The 27,930-nt window shown below is 48.0% G+C and overlaps 1 protein-coding gene across 4 annotated transcripts in view; it reads left to right on the top strand.

The window, feature by feature from the left end:
- PCNX3 (pecanex 3) overlaps window positions 1-27,930 on the top strand; it is a 75,293-nt gene that overhangs the window by 38,410 nt on the left and 8,953 nt on the right. For all 4 annotated transcript variants that reach the window (XM_061606648.1, XM_061606649.1, XM_061606652.1 and 1 more), the window contains exons 20-32: window positions 479-629; window positions 1,082-1,229; window positions 2,397-2,574; window positions 5,773-5,881; window positions 8,550-8,679; window positions 9,727-9,785; window positions 12,665-12,880; window positions 14,273-14,526; window positions 20,698-20,928; window positions 22,269-22,372; window positions 23,160-23,307; window positions 24,871-25,101; window positions 27,154-27,428. In XM_061606648.1, the coding sequence (XP_061462632.1) occupies window positions 479-629; window positions 1,082-1,229; window positions 2,397-2,574; window positions 5,773-5,881; window positions 8,550-8,679; window positions 9,727-9,785; window positions 12,665-12,880; window positions 14,273-14,526; window positions 20,698-20,928; window positions 22,269-22,372; window positions 23,160-23,307; window positions 24,871-25,101; window positions 27,154-27,428 (2,234 nt within the window). The remainder of the gene's footprint in view (window positions 1-478; window positions 630-1,081; window positions 1,230-2,396; window positions 2,575-5,772; window positions 5,882-8,549; window positions 8,680-9,726; window positions 9,786-12,664; window positions 12,881-14,272; window positions 14,527-20,697; window positions 20,929-22,268; window positions 22,373-23,159; window positions 23,308-24,870; window positions 25,102-27,153; window positions 27,429-27,930) is intronic.

The raw sequence follows: 27,930 nt of genomic DNA, 5'->3' as shown, positions 1-27,930 counted from the left end.
GAAGGGATGGTGCTGGGTTAAGAGAGGTGTTGCATCAGCAGTGAAGCAGCCCAGACTGAGAGTTTTGGTAGGAGCTGGAGGCTGTACCCCTTCCTGGCCCTGATCGGGTGGGTGTTCCAATGTGCCCCCCCTCCCTTGGTAGCCTAGCGGGCCGCTAGCTGTGCGCTTGGTGGTTGTTCTGAAGCTCCGGCCTGACTTGCCAAAGAAGAGGGAGAGGGGGCTGAAATCTGGCCATTTATTAGACATTGCAAGCTAATGGCTCCTCACGGTCGCCGGCAGTGTGGGTTGGACGGTCCCACTCCCCTTATCCCTCTTCTGAGGCTTGAACCCTGTCCGCCGGCAGTCCTTACGCCCATCTTAGCGTGCCTCGGACTAAGTGGGCCGGGTCACGATGGGCGTGGGGAGGCCTCCTCCTGGGCAGGTTGCGTGCCTCCATGGGCTTCCTTGTGCGGCCCGCCTCTTATTCTGCCCTTCACAGTCTGTTCTAGGTTACGTGCTCTATGCTTTGGCGGGCCTGGTGGGCTTTGTCACTCACTATCTGCTGCCGCAGCTCCGAAAACAGCTGCCCTGGTTCTGCCTCTCTCAGCCTGTGCTGAAGCCGCGGGAGTACAGCCAGTTTGAAGTGCGCAGTAAGTGTGCACACGTCTTGAAAAACACCAGTCCTTTGGTGCTCTTGGAGGGGGGCGGGGGGGCAGGAGCAGGCCACCTTTGGAGGGTCCATTGCTCTCAGCTCAGCCCTGGGATTGTGGAGAAAGAACGTTTGCTCCCCGCAAGTGTGGGGTGATGCCTTGTGCATCTGGACTTCCAGAGCAGGAAATAGAAACTTCTAGGTAGGCTCGAGGCACAGCAAGGGTTGAACTGCAGGGGGGGGGGCATAGCTCAGCGGGAGAGCATCTGCCTTGCACATAGAAGGTCCCAGGTTCAGTCTCCGGCATCTCCAAGTCAGGCTGGGGATGTCTCTTGTGACCAAAACCCTGGAGAGCTGCCAGTCAGTGAAGACAGTGCTGAGTTAGATGGACGAGTGGTCTGTATCAGCAGCTTCTCATGTTGCTGTGTCTCTTCTGTCACACAACATTCCCAGGTGCTGCCCAACTGATGTGGTTTGAAAAGCTCTATGCCTGGCTGCAGTGCATGGAGAAATACTTCATTTACCCGGCTGTGGTGCTCAACGCCCTCACCATCGATGCCCACTTGGTCAGCAGCCCACGGCAGGACAAGTTCTGCATCTAGTAGGTGCCGCTCCCCCCTCCCCATATCCTTGCTAGGGGCTGCAGCTCCATTGTGTGGCAGGAGGGGGCACTGTGGTGGACTTCTCTCTCTCTCTCTCTCTCTCTCTCATATTTGCATTGCAGGATGGAAAGGTGTCTTAAGGGTGTGCACGGGGTCCTGCATTCCCTGGCGCTAAAAATATTTGCACCAGGAAAAGGTGAACTCTCCCGTCTCTCTAAGCCAGCCTTCTCCAACCTGGTGCCCTGCAGAGGTTTTGGACCACAGCTCCCATCAGTTGGGAGTTGGGGTTGATGGGAGCTGTCGTCAAAGATCTCTGCAGGGCACCAGATTGGAGAAGGCTGATTTAGAGAGACGTTAGAGTTCACCTTTTCCTGGTGCAAATATTTTTAGCGCCAGGGAATGCAGGTTGGGGAAAGCTGCGCTCTAAATTACGGCAGCCGAAGTAACCTTGCATAACTCTGCATGGCGCTCATAATTCGTTCTGCACTGGCTGGTCTTGAGAGGGGGTTACTTGGGCTGTGAGCACTGAGAAACTCCACTCCATGCCTTCCCCCCCCCCATTTTTTGACTTCTGAGATGTCCTCATAGCTTCAAGCCAAGGGTAGCTAAACAGCAGCTTGAGAAAGCAGTGCTGAATTTGTCATGCTAAAACCTTTCAGCTTTTTCTTCAGTTGCACAGAATAATCGAATACAGCACACAATCCCGGCTATGGGGGGGAAGGACTGTGAGCTCAGGACTAGATTTTTGTGTGTGTTTCCATGAACGGCTCTGCAGAGAATTTAGTGCTGAACTGAAAGAGTGTGTGTGTGTGTTTCTAGCGGTTAGGGTTGAGAAAGTGTGCTCTGGGAGTGTTGAGCCATGATGGGTGGAATCTCAGAATCTTAGGGCTGGTGTGGGGGAAGGTTTGGTGTCTGCATTTGGCTTCTTGGTTCTTCCCATGAGTGGCAGTGTGTATACTCTGCAGAAAACTCATGAAAACTGCCCCCTGTCCTCCCAATGTATTTGACTAGCAAGTGCATTCAGATTTGCCTGCGAGAAACTTTCAGGCACTTGGATCTTTCCCCCACCCCTTCTTGTTGCTGGTGTGGGGAGGGCACGTACGCGTATATCACTTTCCTGCTCTCCCCTTCTTTCTCTCTTTCCCTCGACTCCCCTCTGATCCCAGCTGCCGGGCCCTCCTCATCACCGTAGCAGGCATGAAGCTTCTGCGCTGCTCATTTTGCTGTGCCCCCCAGCAGTACGTCACGCTGGGCTTCACCATCCTCTTCTTCCAGTTCGACTACAAGCAGTACTCCGAGGGCTTCCTCACGGATTACTTCGTCATGTCTATCCTCTTCAGCAAGGTGAGTGCCGACCTGGACCTGCCTTTCCTAGCAGGAGGGGAGTCCAAAAGCGGTGGCAGAGCATGCAGCTTTGCTTGGGGTCCGAGGGACTAGGATAACGTGCTGCATTTATCTAGAAATTGATAGCAGATCCTATATGTTAATAGCAGATTCCGTCTTTGAGAGTGGATTCTTGTGTCGCCATTGTCAAAGACTTGTCCCCCTGGGGTTCCTTGTCCTTAGTTCTCCAAGGGGAGGTGTCTTTGCTTCTAGGAACAGTCCCACCCCTCTGCGCCACTGCTTCCCAGGCAAACTCTCCCTCTTTCAGGAGTAATTACTTCCGTAGTAACTGCCACCACCCTTCTGGCTAGGTTTCCTTCTCTGAGGGAAGGGACCTCAGAGCCCAGTGTGAATTCCAAGGGATTAACCCTCATTAACTAACAGTAACAGTAGCATTCAGCAGTCAAAGGACTAGATTTAGAATCCTCAGTTTCAAGCCAACGCGCAACACTTATAAAAGAGAATTTATTTAAACGTAAATGAGTTGGGATTTACAAAAGAGAGCAGGGTTTGTTTCCTTGAAGATAATCCCCCACAGATGGGTTACACGAGGCACATTGGCATGACAAAAGGGGAGAGGTTCAATTCAGACAACAGAATAAAACAAAGGACTTTCTAGCTAGGTCCTATACTTACATAGATCAGCCCGGTTCCTGCAAAAGGCTTTCTCTGTTGCATTTCAGGCAGGTCAAGTAGCTGGAAAATAGGGAACTCCCTTTGGAAGTTTATCCTTCCTTTTTTATGGAGTTTAACAGTCACCAAAGAGGGGGGAAAGCAAACAGTCATCTCCCACCTCTGCAGGGGTCTACTCCTTTGAAGCCTTTGAAGATAAGGGAACCAGCCGGCCTCACCCAGGGGTTCTGATCTACACACCCCTTCTTCCTGACTTCTAATCCCAGGAAGCTGATAAGGAATAATAGCTAGGGATCAGTTACATCCCCCTGCCCAGGTTGCAAATTGCCTGCCTGACCCTGAGCTGCATATCTCCCCCCGGGGGGGGGGGGAGTCCTAGGTAATCATGGGTTCCCAGAATCCTCTCTGGTGGCCCATTTCAGCTTGACCAAAGTTAGCTATTCTTGACAGCCATAATTGCTGCATCCACTTGCATCAGGGAGGTATCACTAGGCTCAGGGGAACCCCAAGGCTTGCAAGAGCATTAAAAATAGGGGGGAAACATAAGAAGGGGGGAATCCCCAAAACAGCCCAATAAGGACTGAGCATGCTCAGTGGCTGTGGAGTGCTGGCTGATTATTGGGGGAGGGAAAAGAGATGGGGTGGGGGAATCAAATGGAGTATCCTGGAAGGTGGTATAGCTGACCAGCTGGAGGTGTGAAGTGGTACACTTTGCACTGCAACATTTTGTTGCAGGTCCTATTTGAATTGGGTGAATGGCTCCATTTGGGACCCAGGGTATGGTCTGAAGGCACGAAGCTACCACCTTCCTGAAGCTAAGCAGGTGTAGGTCTGGCCACTGCCTGGATGGAAGGCCACCTGGCAACCACATGTATGCCGTCTTGGGTTCCTGCGCTCTTGCCTGTTTATCTATATATTTTTTAAAAAGTAGGCTTGCATCCCGCTTTTCAACTGGCATTCCCAAGGCAGTTCACAACATATGTACAATGTAATAAATCCATAGCTTTGCACATACCACGGACTGAACAAGACAAATAATTGGGTGTTAGAACAAATTAAACCAGAACTAACACTAGAAGCTAAAATGATGAAACTGAGGTTATCCTACTTTGGACACATCATGAGAAGACATGATTCACTAGGAAAGACAGTGATGCTGGGAAAAACAGCAGGGAGTAGAAAAAGAGGAAGGCCAAACAAGAGCTGGATTGATTCCATCAAGGAAGCCACAGACCTGAACTTACAAGCTCTGAACAGGGTGGCTCACGACAGATGCTCTTGGAGGTCACTGATTCATAGGGTCGCCATAAGTCGTAATCTACTTGAAGGCATATAACAACAATAAATATCCTTAACAATTTAAACAAAAGCAAACCAACCCAAAAATGGCAGTCCAGCTGAAATGGGAATAGCCATGCATTGGAATGACGTCAACCTCCTTCTGGCCTCTCACCTCGTTGTTGTTGGTCTTGTGGGGCTGTTGATACCACCACCAGCACCCCTGTCCTGGCAGTGCCCAGTCTAGCTGAAGCAAGTGTTGGTGGCAGCAGCATGGATTCTAAAAGCGGGGCGTTTCTGTTCCCGTTTAGCATTCACTGTGGGGGTCCTTAACCAACCCCCCTCCACAGAAGAGTAGAAGGCTACTGCTGCTGTTTTAAAAAACATTGGACTGTTTATTTGCAGATACATAGATACAGCATATATATAAACAGCATAATAACAGTATCAGGAAAAAAATGAGAGTGCATTAAGTGAATGAATGAATGAAACGCTACTTTTCAGAAGGATTGAGGACGGACCCTACAAGTCCTGGATACCCTACCAAGAGAACTACATAATAATTGCAACCTCCAATCTGGAAGGGCTTCTGAGACAGTAAAGAGCCAATCCCCGGGTTGCATAACGAGCCGTTTAAACAAACCACCGAAGGAAGAAGGCAGGAAGAAAATTGCTCTTAATATGTCTTTTAATATTTTTAACCCTTTTTTAAAAAGACGTTTTTAAAGGTTTTTTTAAAATGTTTTTAACGTCGTTTTGTTTTAATGTATTTTAAGGTCTTTTTATGATGTTTTAAAGTGTTTTTAGGGTTTCTGTTTGCCGCCCTGGGCTCCTGCTGGAAGGAAGGGCGGGGTATAAATCAAATAATGAATAAATAAAATAAATAAGTTTTGACAGCGGTGTACAATGCTGTCTTTGGTGAGCTAATGTCTGATGCTGGTCAAAGGGGAGGGGAAGAAGTCAGATGTTTGTCAGGAGAGGTGGGGCCTAACAAGCCCCCTGGATTGTGAGCCAGCCCACGTAGAACAGGAAAGGTGACCCAGGACCCCCGTGCCTGGCAGTTTTTCCTTTCTCAAATTCAGGGGTGACTGCAGGGTTCTGCCCCTTGGCCATCCAGGTCTCCGGAGTGGGGCAGCTTTGCTCCCTCCAGTCTGCAGGTCTGTGCGGCTGGACTGGAAGGTCTGAGTGTGACTTCTCTGTCTCTTCTTTCCTCCTTCTTCCTCTCCTGCACCCCATTCCTTCCTCCAGCTGTGGGACCTCTTATACAAGCTCCGGTTCGTGCTCACCTACATCGCCCCCTGGCAGATTACGTGGGGCTCGGCTTTCCATGCCTTCGCCCAGCCATTTGCTGTGCCTCGTATCCTTTTACCGTTGCAGCAACCGTGGGGAGGACAACACGGCAAGAGTTTCTCCCAAAGAGGTTTTATTTCACGTGTTTAACGAAGTTTACTTGTCAGAATACTTCTAAGTGGCTTACAAATAATGAATGGCGCTGAGCAGCAGTTCCCAAGCTTTCTTTCCTCATGGACCACCTGAAAATTGCTGATGGTCTTGGTGGACCATTTTGTGATTTCCCCCCCTGCCTGTTGTAGCAATTGTAATGCACTGTAGCAATTGTAATGCGCTGTGCTAGATTTTATTTATTTATTTATTTAACTGGTGTACCACTATATTTCAAAAAAATCTCAAAGTGTTTTACATTTCAACAAAAATCCATATGTAAATTCTACCAATACAGCTGGTAATAATAAGCAAAGCAATAATCCACATTTTAAGCAACATAATTGAGCGATAATCTCTAAGCAATGTGCATAAAATGAAAACAAAGCGAATGATATAGAAACCAAAACAAAACTAACAATTATAAAATGTATCTAAAAATTCACATGACTATTACATAAAAAGCATTATCACATCTAATAATGCAGATCAGGAATTCAATATATGTATATATATCCTGCTAGCTGTCTTGCATTGTATTTTTAAATGACTGTAAACCACTTACGAAGAGCCAGTGTGGTGTAGTGGTTATGATCTGGGAGACCAGGGTTCGAATCCCCACACAGCCACAAAGCTCACTGGTTCACCTTGGGCCAGTCACTGCCTCTCAGCCTCATGAAAACCCTGTTCGTAGGGTCACCATAAGTCGGAATCGACTTAAAGGCAGTACATTTAAATTTTAAACCGCTTACAGGGAGGGGTCCATTCTGGTGGTGGGGGTGTCCAATGAAGATGCAGAGACAGGAAGGAGGAGGAACAACATCAGGAGACATCAAGAATTGGCAGCTGGGTTGTAGATCTTAGCATGTGCCCAACGTCGCCGATCCCTGACTCCAGCCCTTAGGTCTTCCAGAACTTTCCTTTAGAAACTTGAAGCTGACGAGAGTGATTGGTTGCTTCATAATGGACATTGCTTCCTTGATGTTGTCTTGCCAACGATGGGCTTTCTGAAACTTTTCTGCTCCTTCAGCCAGTCTCTTTAACGCCTGGACTTTCTTGGCCAACAGACCCTCGATATCCCCTGCCACTTTTCCCACTATTTTCTCTGGGACATTCTCTCTTAGTTGCATGTATGATTTTTAATTGTATTTTTATTCCTTCTTGTTATTTGTTACATTGCATTTTATTGCATTACAATTTAGGTAATTACTATAATTATAATAATACGGCTCTTAATTTAAAGGGCTTCGGGTGTCTAAGGCTTCGTCTAGCATGGCAGGTTTTGTAAGTCCTGTCTTTTATCTGTGCTGACGTCTGTTTAGGGTTTTTTAAATTGGTTTGTTACAATTGGGTTTAGTGTTTTATTGTGGTTACAACTGACTTTGGGTTGCGAGGAAAGTGACTAAAAAATTTAAATGAAAAATTGTTAATACAATAAAATGCAATACAAGAAACAAAATAAGTAATAAAATGCAATTAAAATCAATATAAATATTGAATGCGGACATGATGCAGACCATTTGAATGAAGCTTGTGAACCATTGTCAGTCCATGGACAGGCTTTTTGGCCTGCACGATGAATTCCCAGAGTGGTTTAACAGTCGCTCTTCCCAAAGAACTCTGGGAATTGTAGCTCTGTGAGGGGAACAGGGGTCTCCTAACAACTCTCAGCACCCTTCACAAGCGACATTTCCCAGGATTCTTTGGGGAAAAGTCATGACTGTTTAAAGTGAAATAACAGTGGATTATACAGTAGGGCCCCGCTTATTCGGCGGGTTAGGGACGAGGCCCCCGCCGTAAAGCGGAACCCATTGACTATAATGGGTCGTGTCGCACAAAAATGATGCCAAAATGCCGCAAAATCACAAAATCAGCTTTCAAACGGGGAATTTCCCCTAATTGAAGGCCGCCACATCAGCGGAACGTGGGAAAACGGAACGCCGTAAAGCGGGGCCCTACTGTGTAATGGTGTGAATGTGGTCTAAGTTGTTTCAAGGAGGATTCAGTTCATGCTGGAGTAATTGCTGGATGACCTTGGGGCCAGATGCTGTCTCTCAGCCTGACCTACCTCACAGGGTTGTTGTGAGGATAAAATCAGGAGGGGGGAAACCATGTTTGTACGCCACCTTGAGTTCCTGAGAGGAAAGGTGGGTTATAAAATAATGAAATAAAATAAATATTTATTACCTTTTGTATCCCACCTTGGCGCTCAAGGTGGCATGCATGGTTCTCCCCCTGCCCGTTTTATCCTCACAGCAACCCTGTGAGGTAGGTTAGGTGGAGAGATGGTGACTAGCCCAAGGTCACCCACTGAGCTTCATGGCTGAGTGGCAGTTTGAATCTTGGTCTCCCACGTCACCGTCAAACATTCTAACCACTGCAGCACACCTATTTGGTGGACGATGGCGATGGAGCGGGTGGATGAACTAATTTACAACGCTCAGGGTGCAGGGCCGATGTAATACATTTGACCTGCAGTGGCAGCAGCCCAGCCTGGCCGTTCTTCCCTGTCTGACGTGTGTTTGGTTGGCCTTTTTAAACTTGATGCTGGTGTTTCCTTGACCAAAGCTTGCCTGCTTGCCCAGACTCAGCCATGCTGTTTGTCCAGGCAGTTCTTTCTGCTCTCTTCTCCACTCCTCTCAACCCGCTGCTGGGCAGTGCCGTCTTCATCATGTCCTACGCTCGCCCTGTCAAGTTTTGGGAGCGCGACTACAAGTGAGTGAGGAGTCTCTTACAGGGAGGAGCCAAGCCTCCCTTGCCCTCAGAGGCTGCTTCTGGCCTGGAGGGATCGTTCTCCAACAGGAACGTGTCGGCTGCCTTAGACGGAGTCAGACCATTGGCCTGTCTAGCCCAGCACTGTCTGCACTGACAGGCAGCGGCTGCCCAGCATTTCAGGCAGGAGACGCTCCCAGCCCACCTGAAGATGCCCCTGGGGACTGAACCTGGAGCCATTTGCATGCAAAGCGGATGCCGCGGCCCTTCCTCATGTGGTCGCAGGGTGTTTCCTCTTCCCCTCCCTCCATGTGTCAGGAGGTCTCATCCAAGAGTGGGCAATCTGTTGGGGCCGCATGCTGGTGGTGGGTGGGACTGGATCTGCCACCCCCTTCTTTTTCTCTCATCCTCTCCTTGCCTGCCCAGGGGGTTGCCGTGGGGAGGATAGATCTCTCTCAACAGGGGTCTGAACTGATTGGCTACCAAGGGCTTTTGAAGCCAGTCCGAGGGCTGAACAAAATTAGACCGAGGGCCACAGGTTGCTCACCCCTCGTCTTCATAGAATCATAGAAGAGTAGAGTTGGAAAGGGCCTATAAGGCCATCAAGTCCAGCCCCCTGCTCAGTGCAGGAATCCAGCTTAAAGCATCCCTGACAGGTGGCTGTCCAGCTGCCTCTTGAATGCCTCCAGTGTCAGAGAGCCTACTACCCCTCTAGGTAATTTGTTCCATTGTCGTATGGCTCTAACAGTTAGGGAGTTTTTCCTGATGTCCAGTTGAAATCTGGCTTCCTGCAACTTGAGCCCATTATTCCATGTCTTGCACTCTGGGACGATCGAGAAGCGATCCTGGTCCTCCTCTGTGTGGCAACCTTTCATGTACTTGAAGAGTGCTATCATATCCCCCCTCAGTCTTCTCCAGGCTGAACATGCCCAGTTCTTTCAGTCTCTCCTCACAGGACTTTGTTTCCAGTCCCCTGATCATCCTTGTTGCCCTCCTCTGAACCTGTTCCAGTTTGACTGCATCCTTCTTATCTGTCTCTTTCCTTCTCAGCACCAAGAGGGTGGACCATTCCAACACCCGGCTGGCCACACAGCTTGACCGCAACCCAGGTACGTTTCCAGGTGGTGCCCCCACACGAGAGAGTTTGTGTTTGGCAACCGGGGGGGGGGAGGGACATGGGCATAGGCCATTTGCTCCAACTTCTTTCCCCAAGAGCAGAACCCGCCCTACATGCCAGCTCTCTGTGCCTCCGCTTACAAACATATGCCACCTCGGCCAGAGAGTGCCGCAGTCAAGGGAGGAGCCAGTCCACTGCTTAAATGGCCTTGGAGTATGGATGCTTCAAGATCATCGTAAGGGGTTATATTCAACTAAATCTTACTTAGAGTAGGCCCATTGAAAATAATGGACTTAAGTTATTTATTTATATTTATTTCTTAAACTTATATACCGCCCGACTAGCAATAGCTCTCTGGGCGGTTAACATAAAATACAGTAAAATTACAGAATCTGATACAACAAGCATATAAAAACTACACAATCTAAAACCAAGTTACAAACATTTAACTAAGATTAAAATGCCTCAGAGAAGAGAAAGTTAGTCTTGCCTGTTAACTTCACTGGGCCTACTCTGAGTAGAACTAGCACTGAATACCACCCATGCTAGGTAGGAAGCTGCCATATATCAGGTGAGGCTAATTGTCCATCTAGGCCAGTATTGTTGACTGGCTGGCAGCGGCTCTTCAGGGTCTTGGAGGGGCCTTGCCCACTCCCACTGCGTGAGATCATTCCAAATGGAGCTTCCAGCGACTGAACGTGGGGTCCTTTGCACGCAAAACGGGTGCTTTACCTCCGAGCTATAGTCCCAAGCAACGTAAGATCCTGTCCTGCACCGGGTCAGTCTGGTTGTCCATCAGCCTGATCACACTGACCGGCCGCGGCTCTTCATGGACTTGAACAGAGAAATATCATTCCCGTGAGCTGATTCTTTTACATGGGGATGCAAAGGATTCTTTCTGGGACCACCTGTGTGCAAAGCAGGAGCTATTTTTTTTGTTTTAAGATTGTGTTTAAGATGTTTTTACATCACTTGTCCTGTTGTTTGCCACCCTAGGCTCCATTTGGGGAGGAAGGGTGGAATATAAATTTCATAAATAAATCCCTTGAGCAAAAAAAACAACAGCCTGCTGGATCAGGCCAGTGGTCCATCCAGTCTAGCGTCCTGTTCTCACAGTGGCCAACCACATGCCCATGGGAAGGCCACCAGCACTCTCCACTCCTGCGGTTTCTAGCAACTGATATTCGGAAGCATACTGCCTCTGACCAGGGAGTCAGAGCATAGCCATCATGGCTAGTAGCCATTGATAGCCTTCTCCTCCTCTAAAAGCCATGCAAGTTGGTGGCCATCACTGCCTCTCATGGGAGCGAATCCCACAGTTAAACAATGCGCTGCGTGGAAGCAAGCAGTAATCCTGCATCACAGGCAAAGGCAGACCTCTCTTCCCCCTCCTGCAACCATAATCACTAGCCTGCCTGTCTGGGGGGAAGCCCTTCTGAATCCCAAATGATGGTGATGATAATGCTTACTCTTATCTAGTGCTTTAAGAGTGTTCCGGGGCCTTTTAGACCCATTGTCTTGTTGCAGTCCTTTCAACAAACCTGCAGTGCAGTTAATTAGACGCAAGCAGTTGCAGCCCCCTCACAGAAGTGCCTGCCTGCCTGCAAGCAATAGTCTTCTTGTATGGGCTGAAAGCTGTGCGAGTGAGCTTAACGACGGGAGGTTGTTAAAGGTGCTGGTAATTGTAGCTGCATTAGGGGTAAACTACAGTTCCCAGGATTCTTTGGGGCAAATAACATGCTTTAAATGTGTGGTGTGCGCACAGCCATAGACTCTTGTATTGTGACCCCTGTAACTCGAGCCTGCCCCTGAACCTGTACTGAGCGCTCTTGAATAAAGCTCTCTTACTTATTATTATTTTTTATTATTTATTAAATTTGTTGCTTTTCTACACAAATATGTGCACTCAAAGCAACTTACAGTTAATAAAAAGTAAAAGTAATATATATAGTTTTTTTTTAAAAAAGGTATATAAGGCAGTGGAGCAACCCTTCTTAGGAAGGCTACACAACAGAAGCCCTCCAAAAGCCTTCCAAAGTTAAGAACCAAATGCCTGGGAGAAGAGGAATGTTTATGCCTGGTGCCTAAAAATAATGATGGCGCCATTCAACCTTGTTTTAAAATCTGGAATTTGTTTTAAGACAGCCTGTTGGATATATCTCCTTGGGGAGGGGCCACCATTGGGAAGGCCTGTTCTCGTGTTGCCACTCTCCGCACCCCCTTCAGAGGGGGCACATGAAAAAGGGCCTCCAATGCCAAGTGAAGGGTCTGGGTTGGTACATGTAGGGAGAGGTGGTCCTCAGCCGTATAAGGCTTTATAGGTCAAAACCAGCACTTTGAATTGAGCCTAGAAACTGATTGGCAGCCAGTGCAGTTGTGCCAGAATTGGTGTTATATACTCAAACGGTCTTGTCCCAGTGAACATTCTGGCTGCTGAATTCAGCACCAGCTGCAGTTCCCGAACTGTCTTCAAAGGCAGCCCCATGTATAACACATTGCAGTAGTCTAACTTAGAGGTTACCAGAGCGTAGACAACAGAAACCAGGTTATCCCTGTCCAGATAGGATCACGGCTTGGCCACCAGCTGAAGCTGATGGAAGGCACTTGAAAGTAAGAGCCTTTGTCATCATGCTTCGGGATGGTGAGCCAGGATACAGCCTGAACGGCAGCAGAAGCTGAGCTGTATTCTCACAGAGAGAGCCTTAGACCGGGCTGGAGGACCTGTGGCCCTCCGGATGTCAGTGGCTGGGCCTGATGGGAGTTGGAGTCCAACGTCACCCAAAGGGCACCAGGTTCCCTTTCCCTGCCCGAGATGCTGCCACTCCTCTCTCCCCCAATGTTTCATTTGTGTGCACGGTCCCTCGTTTGCAGGCGCTGACGACAACAACCTGAACTCCATCTTCTATGAGCACCTGACGCGCTCCCTGCAGCACACCCTCTGCGGGGACCTGCTGCTGGGGCGGTGGGGCAACTACACCACAGGGGATTGTTTCATCCTGGCCTCGGACTACCTGAATGCCTTGGTGCACCTCATCGAGATCGGCAACGGCTTGGTGACCTTCCAGCTGCGGGGCCTCGAGTTCCGCGGTGAGTTGGGAGGGTGTCAGCAAGGAGGCTACAGTTATGGGGGAAGGCCAAGGTAGCGAAAGGGGGGCACGGCTGCAACTTCCTGGGCCACCGATTGCTCCTGGCCTTATGAATGCGCATAGGCATAGGAAGCCACCTTATGCCTGAACAGACTGTTGGACCATCTAGCTCAGTGTGGCCTACAGCAGATGCTGTTGGTTTATCCCTGACTGTTGGCTGCGCTGGCTGGGGCTGATGGGAGTTGGAATCCCAAGACCATCTGGAGGGTGCCCTGCTGGTTGCCCCTGGTCTTGAGAAAGAGAAGACTGAGAGGGAGACATGACAGCACTCTTCAAGTACATGAAAGGTTGTCACATAGAGGAGGTCCAGGATCTCTTCTCGGTTGTCCCAGAGTGCAGGACACAGAATAATGGGCTCAAGTTGCAGGAAGCCAGATTTCAGCTCAGCATCAGGAAAAACTTCCTAACTGTTAGAGTGGTATAACCATGAAGCCAGCGTCCTAGGGAGGTGGTGGGCTCTCCAACACTGGAGGCCTTCAAGAGGCAGCTGGACAGCCACCTGGCGAGTATGCTTTAACTTGGATTCCTGCATTGAGCTGGGGGTTGGACTCAATGGCTATATAGGCCCCTTCTAACGCTTCTGTTCTGTGATTCTATGGTCTACGCTGACCCTCCAAGGTCTTTGATAATGGTTTTCCCTAGCTCTGCCTGGGACTTTCTGCATGCAAAGCCTATGCTTTATGACCCCATTACCATAAGCAGTATATTCTTCTGGTCATAGGACATGATAGGCACATAGGAAGCTTCTTTATACAGAGTCAGGCTACTTACCCAGTTCACCTTCAGGCGTCGCTTACTGTAACTGGCTACCGGGTCACCAGCAGAGAAGGGTCTTCTCCATCATCCCTTCCCAGTTCTTTTTAACTGGAGGGGTCAGAGATCGAACCTGGGAACTTCTCTATGCAAAGTCACTGAACTGTGACATTGAATCCAGCCTGCAGGCCTGAGGGTGACTAACACCTCAGCACAGGGATGGAATCCGGCTTCCCAAGACCGCCATCAGTTTTGGCGTTGGTGAGAAAAATAAAAATAAAATGGAGACAGTGCTCGTGTGGGCAGGGAGGCTTAAATCTCTCTGCCCAGCAGGTTGCCCCTCCCTGGCCATCAGATTTATCGTTGATGAGCAGGGAGGGGGGCACTTACTCCACCCCCAGCCGATCCGCACGGACCGATGCCTGTGTGTGCACACACAAGTGAATGCGTTGTGAGGTCAGATCCCCCGCTGGCATGCGGCCCCTGGCAGACGAATGTGGCCCTCGGGCCGAAAGAAAAAAGCTAGCTCCTCCTCTTCCCCCCCCCATCCTCTCTTGACGAACGGGCTGCCCTCTTCCAGGTACCTACTGCCAGCAACGAGAGGTGGAAGCCATCACGGAGGGGGTGGAGGAGGATGAGGGTTGCTGCTGCTGTGAGCCAGGCCACCTGCCTCGCATGCTCAGCTTCAACGCCGCCTTTGGGCAGCGCTGGCTGGCTTGGGAAGTGGCTGCCACCAAGTACATCCTGGAGGGCTACAGCATCAGCGACAACAACGCCGCTTCCATGCTCCAGGTTTTCGATCTGCGCAAGATTCTCATCACTTACTATGTCAAGGTGAGCCTCGTTGCTGGGGTGGTGGTGTCTGGTTTTTATTCCATTTGTATCCGTCCTCTTCCCAGAGATGCTCAGGGTGGGGTGTGTGGTTTCTCCCCTTTCTCCTCACAACAACCCTATGAGGTAGGGTACGTTCAGGGTGGAGTGTATGGTTCCCTTCTCTTTCTCCTCACAACAACCCTATGAGGTAGGTTACATTCAGGGTGGAGTGTATGGTTCCCTTCTCTTTCTCCTCACAACAACCCTATGAGGTAGGTTACGTTCAGGGTGGAGTGTATGGTTCCCTTCTCTTTCTCCTCACAACAACCCTATGAGGTAGGTTACGTTCAGGGTGGAGTGTATGGTTCCCTTCTCTTTCTCCTCACAACAACCCTATGAGGTAGGTTACGTTCAGGGTGGAGTGTATGGTTCCCTTCTCTTTCTCCTCACAACAACCCTGTGAGGTAGGGTACGCTCAGGGCAGAGTATATCCCCCCCCTTTTCTCTTCATAATAACTCTGTGAGGAAGGTTAAGTGGAGATTGAACTCAACTGACATATCAAACAAATGTATTTGAATTCATGTCCTGACTTGTAGGCGGATGCAGGATGTAAAATGATAGTAGTTTGTTTAATTTATATCGCCTCCTTCCTCCCAAAGGAAGGAGCCCAGAGCGGCAAACGCACCATCGGTAAAACAATGAAAACATCTAAAAACAGTTCCAATACAAATCAGACTGGGAAAAGGTCTCCGTTTAAAAAGCTTGTTGGAAAAAAGGAAGGACTTCAGTAGGCGCTGAAAAGGGTGCGTAATTCCAAAGGGTAGGCGAGGTTGATGTTAGGAGTCCTCTTCTCTGGTTGCCTTTGGACGGTCAAGCTCAGCTCAGCAAGCCAAGGCAGGCCTGAGCTTCATGCAGCCGCTTTGCTTTTTGCCAAGAAGCCGGGAATGAAGCCTCAGTTAACCATCCGCCTCGCGACCAGCACCTGGTGTGGAACTGGAGCCAGAGAGATGCAGGGGGCAAAGGAGCTCCAAAAGGTGGCGTTAACCCATGAAGGGTCCAGAGGAGAGGGAAAGATCTGTACGCTCCCTGCAGCCGCTCCTCTTCCTGCGTCTCTGCTGGGTCAGCCGTTTCCCTCGTCCCGAGCGATGAGAGCCTTCTGGCAGCCAAACAGGAATTCCTCCAGCCACTCTGGGGCTCCCGTTGGGTCCTCTTGCCTTCACTCCCAAGGACTGGGGGAGAATGGGGGATCAAGGTAGAGCTCGATATGTGGTTGGAGGCATTCTTGGAGGGGCCAGACAAGCCATCGCAGAGATGGGGCTCTAGGCTGCCTTTGGACGACTGTCCAAGGGTCTCGGGAATGAACCTTGTGCCTATCTCGGCTTAAGCCGAGATCCGATCATCCCAAACCTCGCCTCTGTGTATGGCTTACCTTTCCCCCCTTTTTAACTTCTACATTCCACGGGCCCCTCTTTTTTCATGCAGCTTCCCGGAGCTTCTGCCTCCAGATCTTTCCTGAAAACGGCACCGCAACTTTCCTTTCCTTGGGAAAGTTACTTGATTGATTGTTTATTCTGAAGTCAACAGACCTTTAAGCCAATGAATAACATATATACATGGATGCGAACATAAAATATTAAAATATTAAAATACAATATATCAAGGAATATAAAACTTACTTGTATATAGTGTAAGGATGACAATAACAATACAATAACGGAACTAGGTTAGTCTGTTTGTCTCTATAGGCCCAACTCCAGAACATCTGTGTTCATATTTGGTCCTCTGTATTAAAGACAGCCTAATTTCTTCCTTTGCTGAATGGCCAAGTTTATAAATTTGGCCACAGTTAGGGTGATGTTTTCATTGTAACCCTGTAAAAGGGTTATTAATAATGCGTCATTGGATCTTCCAGGAGATTTTGACAGAATTGGGCGGAGAAGATCTTTTCTGATTTTGTTATATAGTTTACAGGAAAATAAAACATGAGAAATAGTCTCAATTTCTGAGTCATTACAAAGACAGTACCTATTCATACTCGGAATTTTTTTAAACCTGCCAGATAAAAAATTGGATGGTAGCACATTAAAACGGGCTAATGTGAAAGCCCGTCTATATTTGGGGACCGTTAACCAATATTGGTATTTCATCCCTTCTGAATTTGGAACAATATTAATACCCAGAGCCCTCGGGCAACAAGGGCCTTTTGTCAAACTGAGTAGGATCTGGTTATCAATATCGGTAAGTCTAAGTTTAACCGTCGCCCTGGCCTTATTGAAATCCATCGCTAAAAGTTCGGGGGGGTGGAGGCCCGTCTGTGATAACTTTTCCATTACCTTCCCTGTCCATGTTTCTTTTGAGAAAGGGTCTTTTAAAAAGCAGGACAGGTAAGATTCAGGAGATAATACTTTATTTATTTATTTATTTATTTATTTAATTACATTTCTAGACCGCCCTATAGCAGAAAGCTCTCAGGGCGGTGTACAACAAATAAAATCACAATTAAAATATGAGCAAGTGTGGAAAAAATATATATATATATAGTACAATTATAAAACATTAATAAAATTGCCATTGAGATTTAAATTAAGATCATATTAAGTTTAAAATGTTAAATTAAAATATTTAAAAATTTACAAAATTTAAAAAGCCTGGGCGAAAAGGTAAGTTTTTACCTGGCGCCGAAAAGATAACAGAGAAGGCGCCAGGCGTATCTCGTCTGGGAGGGCATTCCATAGTTCGGGGGCCACCACCGAGAAGGCCCTAGATCTAGTTGTTGATCTCCGGGCCTCTTTACAACAGCGGATCCAGAAATAGATAGTATGTGTCCATAATATGCAAGACAAGGAATTCATCCCGGCTTCCAACAATAAAGACGCTCCTGATAAACAGCCAGGGACTCCAAATAAAGATCTCAGGGCGGAATGTATTGTTCCATCCAGTTTCCCTTTATAGTATGGGAACCAGAGGGGAGCCCCATAAGTCAGCATTGGAATCATTTTAAATTTAATAAGCCTTATAGCAGCCGGGATATCATTTCCTCCGTTGGTACAGAAGAATCGTATTATAGCTCCTAATTTTTTATTTGCCTTGGCTTTTAAATAAAGTATATGCGTATTCCACAGACCCGACTCCTGGAACCAGATTCCCAAGTATTTGTATGAATTTACCTGTTCGATTTTTGTGTGACCCAACTTCCAGTTATGTCTATGTTTCCTCCTTGAAAATATCATAACCTTGGTCTTTGCGTAGTTTATCTCTAGAGTATTTTCGTCACAATAGATTTTAAATCTCTCAAGTAATCTGTTGAGTCCAAGGCGAGTTTGAGATATTAATACTGTGTCATCGGCATATAGTAAAATTGGGGCCTTTGCAGTGCCTATTTTGGGGGCATGAAATTGGGTATCCTCCAGAATGGTGGGAAGATCCGCCAAATATAGGTTAAACAGCATTGGGGCTAGAACACATCCTTGTCGCACGCCCTGTGTAGATGGAATTTCACTAGTAAGATGTCCCTGATGGGAGCATCGAATCTGAATTGTGGTATTTTGATATAATGTTACTATCAATTGAAGTAATCTCTTTTCGATATGATATGATTCTAATTTATTCCACAGACGTTCGCGAGAAATAGAATCGAATGCTGCTTTTAGGTCTATAAACGCGACATACAATTTGCCACGATTTGGTTTAGTATATTTGGCTACTAGTTGTGACAGCAGTAGACAATGATCTACCGCAGACTGACCCGATATAAAACCTATCTGTGCTTGGTTTAAAGTGTTATTAGATTTGACCCATGTTTTCAAGATTGTGCTCAGAAAGGTAGCATAAACCTTTCCCACCACAGACAGTAGACTGATGGTTGTTAGATCGTCTCTAGGTCCTTTCTTATGTATTGGAATTATGTAAGCCTTAAGCCAAGAGGTAGGAATTCTTCCGGTACTGTTAATTATTGTGAAAAGAGTAGCAAGCCTGGGTGCCCACCAGGAAATGCCGCTTTTAAGAAGATCTGGAGCAATCCTGTCTGGCCCAGCTGCTTTTCCATTTCTTAGCTTCGCAACTATTTCGACAACCGTTTCAGATTCAACTAAGACCCATTCTGGTGTTTCACTAGGGTCTATTAAGATAGATGGAGTATTTATCATTTCTGTAGTATTAAACAACTTACTGTAGTGTGATTCCCATATTTCTGCAGTGATAGCGTTGTTATTGCTAGCAATTTGGTTGGAAAAAGTACCAGAAACAATCTGCCAAAATAGTTTGGAATTGCGAGTACCAAGCGCTACTTCAAGCATTTGCCAGGATTTTCTTATTTCCTCCTGCTTTTTTTTATTTATAAGTTTCTTGTACTCTTTCCGTAATTTGTAAAAATTAGATGGTAAGGTTCTTTCATTATTCCGTCTATAATTACAGTAGACTAGCTTAAGCTCCTTTTTACGCAATTTACATTCCTTATCAAACCAATTATTCTTTGGGATCCTGTGAGAAGAAGGTCTAGATGGGCTATACGCATATAACTCTAAAGTAATCAGACTAACTAGTTGGTCATAAATAACTAAACCATCTGGGGAGAATCCTGAAGAGTCGAGCAAAGAAGTCAGGTTAGTAATCTGTGGAGATTTTACAAGGTGTTCGAATTTTTGAAATAACTGTGGGGACCAATTAGCCCTTTTGTATATAGCTGACGCTGATGGAATTACGCGTAACTCGGGTTGAATTGATAAGTGAACATTCCCTCCTATATTAAAAGAATATTCAAGGGGTAAGTGGTCACTATCCATTCGGTCAGCAACCATAAAATAATGCCCTGAACAGTCCTTTTTATGTGGAATAATTATATAGTCCACTACACTTGATCTGTGAGAGGAGTGGAAAGTGTATTCTCCCCAGTCATCTCCGTGTGAACCATTTAAAATATATAGTTGATGATTTGCAAGGAATTGGAGAAGGAGAATTCCGGCTAGATTCATTATCTTGTCTTTCGAATGTCGAACATTATATATATATATTACTTCCTCTTTCAGCTTCCAACAAACGTTTCCCTCCCTTCCCTCGCGAGAAGCCACACTTTGTCCATGTTCTAGTGTTGTCTTGGGAAATAAAAACGAACTGCAATCCTGTACGTGGCTACTCAGACGTTAATTCTCAGTTAGGACTCGCTCTCAGGTATGTGAGTTTAGGAGCGCAGCCTGAAAATGCCTGGGAGCTGTTCAGACCCTCCGCAGTTGGGGTGGAAAACCTTTCTCAACCTCCTTCATAGGCTGCCTTCTGAGACCCACATGCCAGTGGCGGGCGGGGCCAGAGACAAAAAGTGGGTGGAGCATCATGGCATGACCCTTGCAATAGGTTGCGTGCAAGCCTCACACAAAGCAAGAGGTTTCTACACAACACACGCACACGTCTCTCTATCTCCCATCCTGGTAAGCAAGCAAGAGCCATTATCACAGTTCCAAGGACACACTAAAGACAGGCAAAAGCAGTTGAGGCACGGGTGTGGAGCCAGAGTAGCGCGTGGGTGCAACCTGGGGAGGAGGCATGGCTTCGAGAGAATCCCCAAGGGCCAGATAGAAACCTGGAGGGCCAGATAGAAACCTGGAGGGCCAGATAGAAACCTGGAGGGCCAGATTTGGACCCGTGTCTGAGGTTCCACAGCCCTGCTCTACAGCAGCCGAGGTGAAAGCTTGTGTCTGTCAAGCACTAGCTGCCAATCAGCTGCTGGGTTACATTCAAGGTGCTGGTGGCATGCCAAGCTGTACACAGCTTGGGGCCGGGATACCTGGTCTCACCCATGTATCCAACCAATCCCTGTTCTCTGCAGGAGAGGGTGCCCTGCAGATACCATCTCATCAGGAGGTCCTTTCCACAAGATGTCGGAATCAGGCCTTTCGTGTGGCAGCACCCCCCCTTTGGAACTCGCTCCCGCTAATATGTCAGACAGGCACCACCTCTACTGCCTTTTCAGGGCCTCTTGAAGACTTTCCTTTTCCAACACACCTTTCAAAGTGGAGATTTTTATCCCAGCCTTTTGGGATAGAATTGGACTTGATACTGTTTTGATTGTTAATCGTTTGGGGATGTTTCATTGGAAGTGATGCATTCATAAAATAAATACAGAAGTTTAGAGAGCCTGTCATGGGAAATCTTGCAGCATGCTGACGCCTCTCTCACCACCTCCACCTTCCCCTTGGCAGAGCATCATCTACTACGTGACTTGCTCCCCAAAGCTGGAGGAGTGGCTGGGAAACGAGGGGATCCAGGAGGCCCTGCGTCCCTGCACCTCTCTCCACTACGCCGACAGCGACCCCACCTTCAACCTCAACATAGATGAGGACTATGATCATCGCATGGCAGGGATCACCCTGGCTTCCTTCTGCAACATCTACCTCGACTGGATCCAGTACTGTGCTAGCCGCAAGGAGAAGGTGGGTCACCGGCGGTTGAGGGTGGGCACAGTACCATATGGGAGAAATTGGTGCCCGTCAAAAGAAGAGGTGTCCTGCTGGGGCTCCAATTGCTTCTCCTGGAAGCTTTCCCCACCCCCTAAAAATCCCAGATATGTGGGGGCTGCTTAGCGTCTCCCGACCCCATCCCCAGGGTGGGAAACTACTTTTGGCCAGATCCAATTTTGGCCGGCCCCCATGGACCACACTTGAGAGGTGGGTCAGGGCCACCTATATGCCAGTCACTCAACATCATAAAGAGATTTTAAAAAATGACTCAATAGAACCAGACAATAGAATGTCATCATGAGAAAATAAAAACAGCAGTAGTTTAAACGTCAAGAGGCAACAGTTCTAGTACAAACGTCATTAAAATAACAACATCAGGTCAAATGATTAAAAGCTAGCTGGATTAGAAATGAACATCTCTCAGAAGATGGAAAAAAGGCAGGCTGGTGAATCTCCACCAAGAGTGAGTCATGGCGCTGCTACCATGAAGTCCCTGTCTCTCGGCCCTGTCTGCTTGATCTCCCATATGTATAGAACAGAGAGCTGGGCCTCTGAGGCTGATCTTAACCATTGGGCAGATCCATAGGGGAGTGGGTGGCTTCTTGGGTAACAAGGGTGGGAAACCTCAGGCTTGGGGGCCAAATGCTGCCCTCCAAGCCTCTCTATCTCCCCGACCACCCCTCAGCAGCCCTGCTTTGCACTCTCAAGTGCTTTTGCCTGGCTGGAATGTGCCTTTGAACTCTGATAATGCTTCTTGCTTGGATGGATGGGGGATGAGCGTGTGAAGAAACTAACCTACTATACCAGCCTTTCCCAACTAGTGGACCACCAGATGTTGTTGGCAGAGCTTGGAAAAGTTACTTTTTTAAACTACAACTCCCATCAGCCCCAGCAAGCATGGCCACTGGATTGGGCTGATGGGAGTTGTAGTTCAAAAAAGTAACTTTTCCAAGCTCTGGTTGTTGGACCACAATTCCCATCATTCCTGACCATTGGCAATGCTGGCTGAGGCTGATGGGAGTTGTGGTCCAGCAACACCTGGTGGCCCACTAGTTGGGAAAGGCTGTACGATACCAAGGTAAAATGTGCATTTATTCCTCTGCTCCCTTTGTTCTCCACTCATCCCTGGCATGTGGCCCCTGGAAGGCTGCCCCAAAAAGAATGTGAGCTACACCCCTTTCCCTGCAAGGCAAGGGCAGCTACATTAGATCATCCATGGAGGCCCTGCAAACTCGCTGCATATTCTGTGGTTGGGCCCCAATTATCCTTCTCATGCCTCTTGTCTTCTTTTTCTTTTGTTTCCTACCCTGCAGCCAGTGGACCGGGAGTGGAACTCCCCTCTGGTCACCTTGTGCTTTGGGCTCTGCATCCTGGGGCGCCGGGCCTTGGGCACTGCCTCCCACAGCATGTCAGCCAGGTGAGATTGCCTTATAACAGTCTGATACACTCCAGATGTATTGCACTACAACTCCCATCAGCCCCAGCCAGTACAGCTGTTTTTTTAGTAATAGCTGAGGCTAATGGGAGTTGTAGTCTTAACGCATCTGGAGGACACTGGCTTGGTAAAGGCGAGACTTGAAAAGAAAATGTGAAATGTATCCTTTTAGCTCATGGGCAGCCAAAAATTCTCCAGTATTGTATTCTTATTCATTTATTATTTATTTTATTTAGGGCATTTGTACCCCGCTGTTTAGCCAAAAAGGCTCCCAGAGTGGCTTATGTACACTGAATTAAAACAAGGCAGTCTCTGCCTGCAGGTTTACAATCCAAAAAACACAACACGCAAGGGGAAAGGTGCAGGGAGGGAAGAGGAAAAAAGCCAACTCAGGCACTAATTCTTGAACAGAAGTTCTCATAATGACCAGCTGTGGTAGAAACAGTTCAGGGGCAGGAGGTGTCTGATGGAGCTGGTCTTCCAGCAAAGCGGATGGGATGAACCCTGCTTCTCATCTCCCCCACTGGGGCGGCCTGATGGAATGGCAGCAGCCGGGTGACAATTGAGGGAGAGGAGGCCTGATATTCTTGCACCGTTTTCCTGTGTGTTTAGAATGTTTTCTGTTTTGTTGCATCCTTGATAACGTTCTTGTATGCCACCTTGTGAGACATTTTCTAAAAGGTGGGCTATCAGTTTATAAAATCGTAAAAATCATCATCGGGACCAAGTGCTAAACCCTGTCGCCCGTGTGGCTTCTCCCGCTCTGCAGCCTGGAGCCCTTCCTGTATGGCCTGCACGCGCTGTTCAAAGGAGACTTCCGAATCACATCACCCCGCGATGAATGGGTCTTTGCCGACATGGATCTGCTACATCATGTGGTGGCGCCCGGAGTGCGTATGTCCCTGAAGCTACATCAGGTGTGCCCTTCCCCCGCCACTCCTTATAATTCAGTAGGAATTAATAGTAATTAATATCATTAAGTAGGAATGTTAAGAAGCTGCCTTATGCGGAATCAGACCGTTGGCCCAACTAACTCAGTATTGTTGACACTGACTGGCAGCACCTCTCCAAGGTTTCTGATGGGGGTCTTTTCCAGGCTTACCTAGAGATGCTGGGGATTGAACCAGGGCCAGGGACCTTTTGCATGCAAAGCAGAGGCTCTGCAACAAACAGGAACATGTTTCAGGTTCAGAGGAGGGCAACAAGGATGATCAGGGGACTGAGGAGAGACTGCAAGAACTGGGCGTGTTTCGCCTGGAGAAGAGAAGACTGAGGGGAGATATGACACCACTCTTCAAGTACATGAAAGGTTGTCACATAGAGGAGGGCCGGGATCTCTTCTCGATCGTCCCAGAGTGCAGGACATGGAATAATGGGCTCCAGTTGCAGGAAGCCAGATTTCGACTGGTCATCAGGAAAAACTTCCTAACTGTTAGAGCCATACGACAATGGAACCAATGACCTAGAGAGGTAGTGGGCTCTCCGACACTGGAGGCCTTCAAGAGGCAGCTGGAGAGCCATCTGTCGGGAATGATTTGATTTGGATTCCTGCATTGAGCAGGGGGTTGGACTCGATGACCTTATAGGCCCCTTCCAACTCTATGATTCGATGGATGGATGGATGGAAGGAAGGAAGGAAGGAAGGAACTGTTAGAGCCGTACGACAATGGAACCAATGACCTAGAGAGGTAGTGGGCTCCCCGACACTGGAGGCCTTCAAGAGGCAGCTGGACAGCCATCTGTCGGGAATGCTTTGATTTGGATTCCTGCATTGAGCAGGGGGTTGGACTGGATGGCCTTACAGGCCCCTTCCAACTCTACGATTCTATGATTAAGCTGCCTAACGCCAAGTAGACCATGGATCCATTTAGCTCAGCATGGTCTATAGCAGGTGGCATGTTTGCATTAAATATTCATATTAATTTTTAATTGTATTTTTTACTGTTTGTTTTATTTTTCGTATTTTATTGCATTACGGTTTGAATTTTATGGAATGCAAATTGTAATACAATAAAAAACAATATTAAGAAATAAAAGAAGCAATTAAAATGCAATTAATGCAGCACTTGGCACAGCACATTACAATTGCTGCAACAGGCAGGAAAACCATTAAATGGTCGGCCAAGTCCATTAGCAATTGGTCCATGGGGGGGGAAAAAAAACCCCTGAAACCCACTGGCCTACACTGACTGGCTCTCCAGGGTTTGTACCTGAAACTTTCTGCATGCAAGCAGATGCCGTATGACTGAGCTATAGCCCCTTTCTGCCAAGGCCTAGAACGGTTGGAAGCGGAGTGCCCCTTGGCAATCGTGGTAAAACAGTATACGTTTCCCTGTGTCATCCCAGAGTAGAAGTGGTTAGGCAGGGTGGGACCTGGAAGGGGGTCCCAGTGTCTGTTGACACTTCTTTCCAGCAAAAAGGAGTCTTCCTTCCCTTCCCCAGCCCTTGTGACATAACGTGGCCTCTCCTCCTTTCCCAAGGACCATTTCACCTCCCCGGACGAGTACGACGACCCAGCTGTGCTGTATGATGCCGTAAGGTCGAACGAGGAGAAGATGGTGATCTCGCACGAGGGCGACCCCGCTTGGCGCAGTGCCATCCTCACCAACACGCCCGCCCTGCTGGCCCTGCGCCACGTGATGGACGATGCCAGCGACGAGTACAAGATTATCATGCTCAATAAGCGCTACCTCGGATTCCGGGTCATCAAGGTGGGTGCAACGTCGAGGTCCTAGGAGAGCGCTGAAACCCCCTTGCATGCGGTTGGGGTAGCAGTTGTAAGCAGGTGGTGGTGAAGATAAGCCCTGCTGTGCAGAACGTCAATTAGCCTTGTCAGTATCATTCAGGGCAAGCAGAGTCTGCAGCTTCCATGCTGGGAAACCAGGAAGGACCATTGGCTTGGATCCATGCAGCTGCCTCTTCTGGTTTTCCCAGTTCCCAAAAAGAAACCTCTTTATAGCAGCCTACCACAACCTGGTGCCCTCCAGATGCTGTTGGGCCCTTCATCCCTGCCTGTTGGGCCATGCTGGCTGAGGATGATGGGAGCTGGAGTCCAACAACATCAGGTTGGGGAAGGCGGTCCTTACACTGCACATCTTTTTCACCAGCAGGGCTTTGCTGAGTCTCCCATCTGGTATTTCAATTTGTTTGGCTGGCAACAGTTACCCTGTCCGTCCTAGACTTTTTTTTAAAAGCTTTTAATTGTTTTCAGTGTGTACAAACCCAACAATGTACATCAACGGAATAAGACATAACAAAGAAACAATATCTTGGAATGATTTCAAATTTGAACACCCATTCGTTGACCTTCCTGTAAGGCTGTTATAAGTACAGAGAAAACCACGAAAGTCCAGTATAAAACAGTTTACCACTCTTGACCACATTTTCAGGTCTTTTAAAGTCCTGTGCTCAATGTAAGTGCAAACAGAACTATTTATTTATTTATTACATTTATATACCGTCCCATAGCCAAAGCTCTCTGGGCTGTTTACAGCAATTAAAAACAATAAAGACAAATATACAAATTTTAAAACAAAACAATTTGAAAACACATTTTTTAAAAAATTTAAAACAATTTAAAGACATGCTAAAATGCCTGGGAGAAGAGGAAAGTCTTGACCTGGCGCCAAAAAGATAATAGTGTTGGCGCCAGGCACACCTTGTCAAACTGATCATTCCATAATTTGGGGGCCACCACTGAGAAGGCCCTATTTCCACCTTCACCCTCTCGCCCAAAGCCTTTGAAAGGCGGGTGGAAGCATCATATCCAAGTCATCTTTTCTGATGTACTAGATAAAGCAGAACCATTCCGAGTAGAAACAGAGTACGTGACCCTTGCCCCTGGCCACCTTCAGGTTACGTGTTAAATTTTCTGCTGTAGCAATTTGCCAGAGTCTGCTGTACCAATTCCCCATTGTCAACCTGTCTTGCACCTTTTACACAAGAACACTGTAGTTTGTGCTAACATCTCCCGTTGTACTGCCTCTCCACGCATGCGCACGCACGCACGCACGCACGCACACACTCACACACACACACACTGCTTGTGACCAACACTAGCTGATGACTGTTAAAATAGCTAATGACTGTAAAGGTTGTTTCACCCACAACGCTTTGGGCTGGATGAAGAGGCTTGTAAGCAAGAGAGCTTGTAAACAGCCCAAGAGAGTCTTGTGCTGCTCATCCCGTCTCCAGCCTTTGAACCCCTCTCTTGAGTTATCAGCAAAGCTTTTTAGGCCTCCACTTCTGCTTTTATCCGAGGCATGCCCAGAGGTGACTTCTGCAGGAAGAGGCATGCCTGGAGGAGGCAGGCCGGGCAGGAGAGCAGCTGGATGCGTCACTCACTGGTTCAGCAGAGCCAACAAGGCCAGGCAGTCGCACCCACATCCGGTGCCCAGGCATCATCCAGAACTTGTAGTACTGGCAGAGTGGCTCTTGTCCTTGATCATCAGCATATTCTCCTAGGACTCAGGCAGCGATTCCTGGTCTAGAAAAGTCAGACTGCAGAAAGAACAGAATGACCACGGCCTAATATTTAATGTTTATTTATCAGTTTTTCATAGTTACAAGTATATAACCAAGTCATTGCATATCAAAGGTTCAAGAAAACATTTACGAAGGACCTAATTTTTGAGCTTTGGAAAGATGCTCCTTCAACTCCCTCCACGACTCTTCTCCAACTCCCAAGGGTGGAAGCTTGCCTGCTGTGTGTCCATTGTGGAGTGATTCTGTTCCTCTTCCCACCCTCCCTCCCTCCGTTCTAGGTGAACCGGGAGTGTGTGCGGGGTCTTTGGGCCGGGCAGCAGCAGGAACTGGTGTTTCTCCGGAACCGGAACCCAGAGCGTGGCAGCATCCAGAATGCCAAGCAGGCCCTCCGCAACATGATCAACTCCTCCTGCGACCAGCCCATCGGATACCCCATCTACGTCTCGCCCCTGACCACTTCGTACGCCGGCAGCCACCCCCAGCTCCGCTTGCTGTGGGGAGGGCCCGTCAGCTTACACAATATCTCTGCTTGGTTCATTCGAAGCTGGGAGAGGTGAGGGTCTTGCGTTGCGAGAAGGCAGGAGGCTTCCAGCCGGGATGGCAAACCCTGGCCCTCCCACAAGAGGCAGTGGCGGCCACCAACTTGGATGGCTTTGGAAGAGGATTCGACAGATTCACAGAGGGTAACGCTGTCAGTGGCTACTAGCCATGATGGCTGTGCTCTGCCTCCATAGGCGGGGGCAGTATGCTTCCAGATACCAGTTACTGGAATCTGCAAGAGGGGAGAGTTGCTGTTGCACTCAGGACCTGCTTGCAGGCTTCCCAGAGGCACCTGGTTGGCCACTGTGAGGACAGGATGGTGGACCAAATGGGCCACTGGCCTGATCCAGCAGCCAGGCTCTTCTGATGTTCTTATTTTTATTTATTTAACAAAATTTATATACAGCTTGATTGTAGAAAACCTCCAAGCGGTTGCAAAATACATTTAACGTTATCAGTAAAAACAGTTAAAAGCAAATGATTAAAAACCTTTTAAAAACAATTAAAACAGCAAC

This window comes from Rhineura floridana, chromosome 22 (genome assembly GCF_030035675.1).
Source record: "Rhineura floridana isolate rRhiFlo1 chromosome 22, rRhiFlo1.hap2, whole genome shotgun sequence".
NCBI lineage: Eukaryota > Metazoa > Chordata > Lepidosauria > Squamata > Rhineuridae > Rhineura > Rhineura floridana.
Note: the sequence above shows the minus strand (reverse complement) of the source record. Positions and strands in the feature narration are given on the sequence as shown.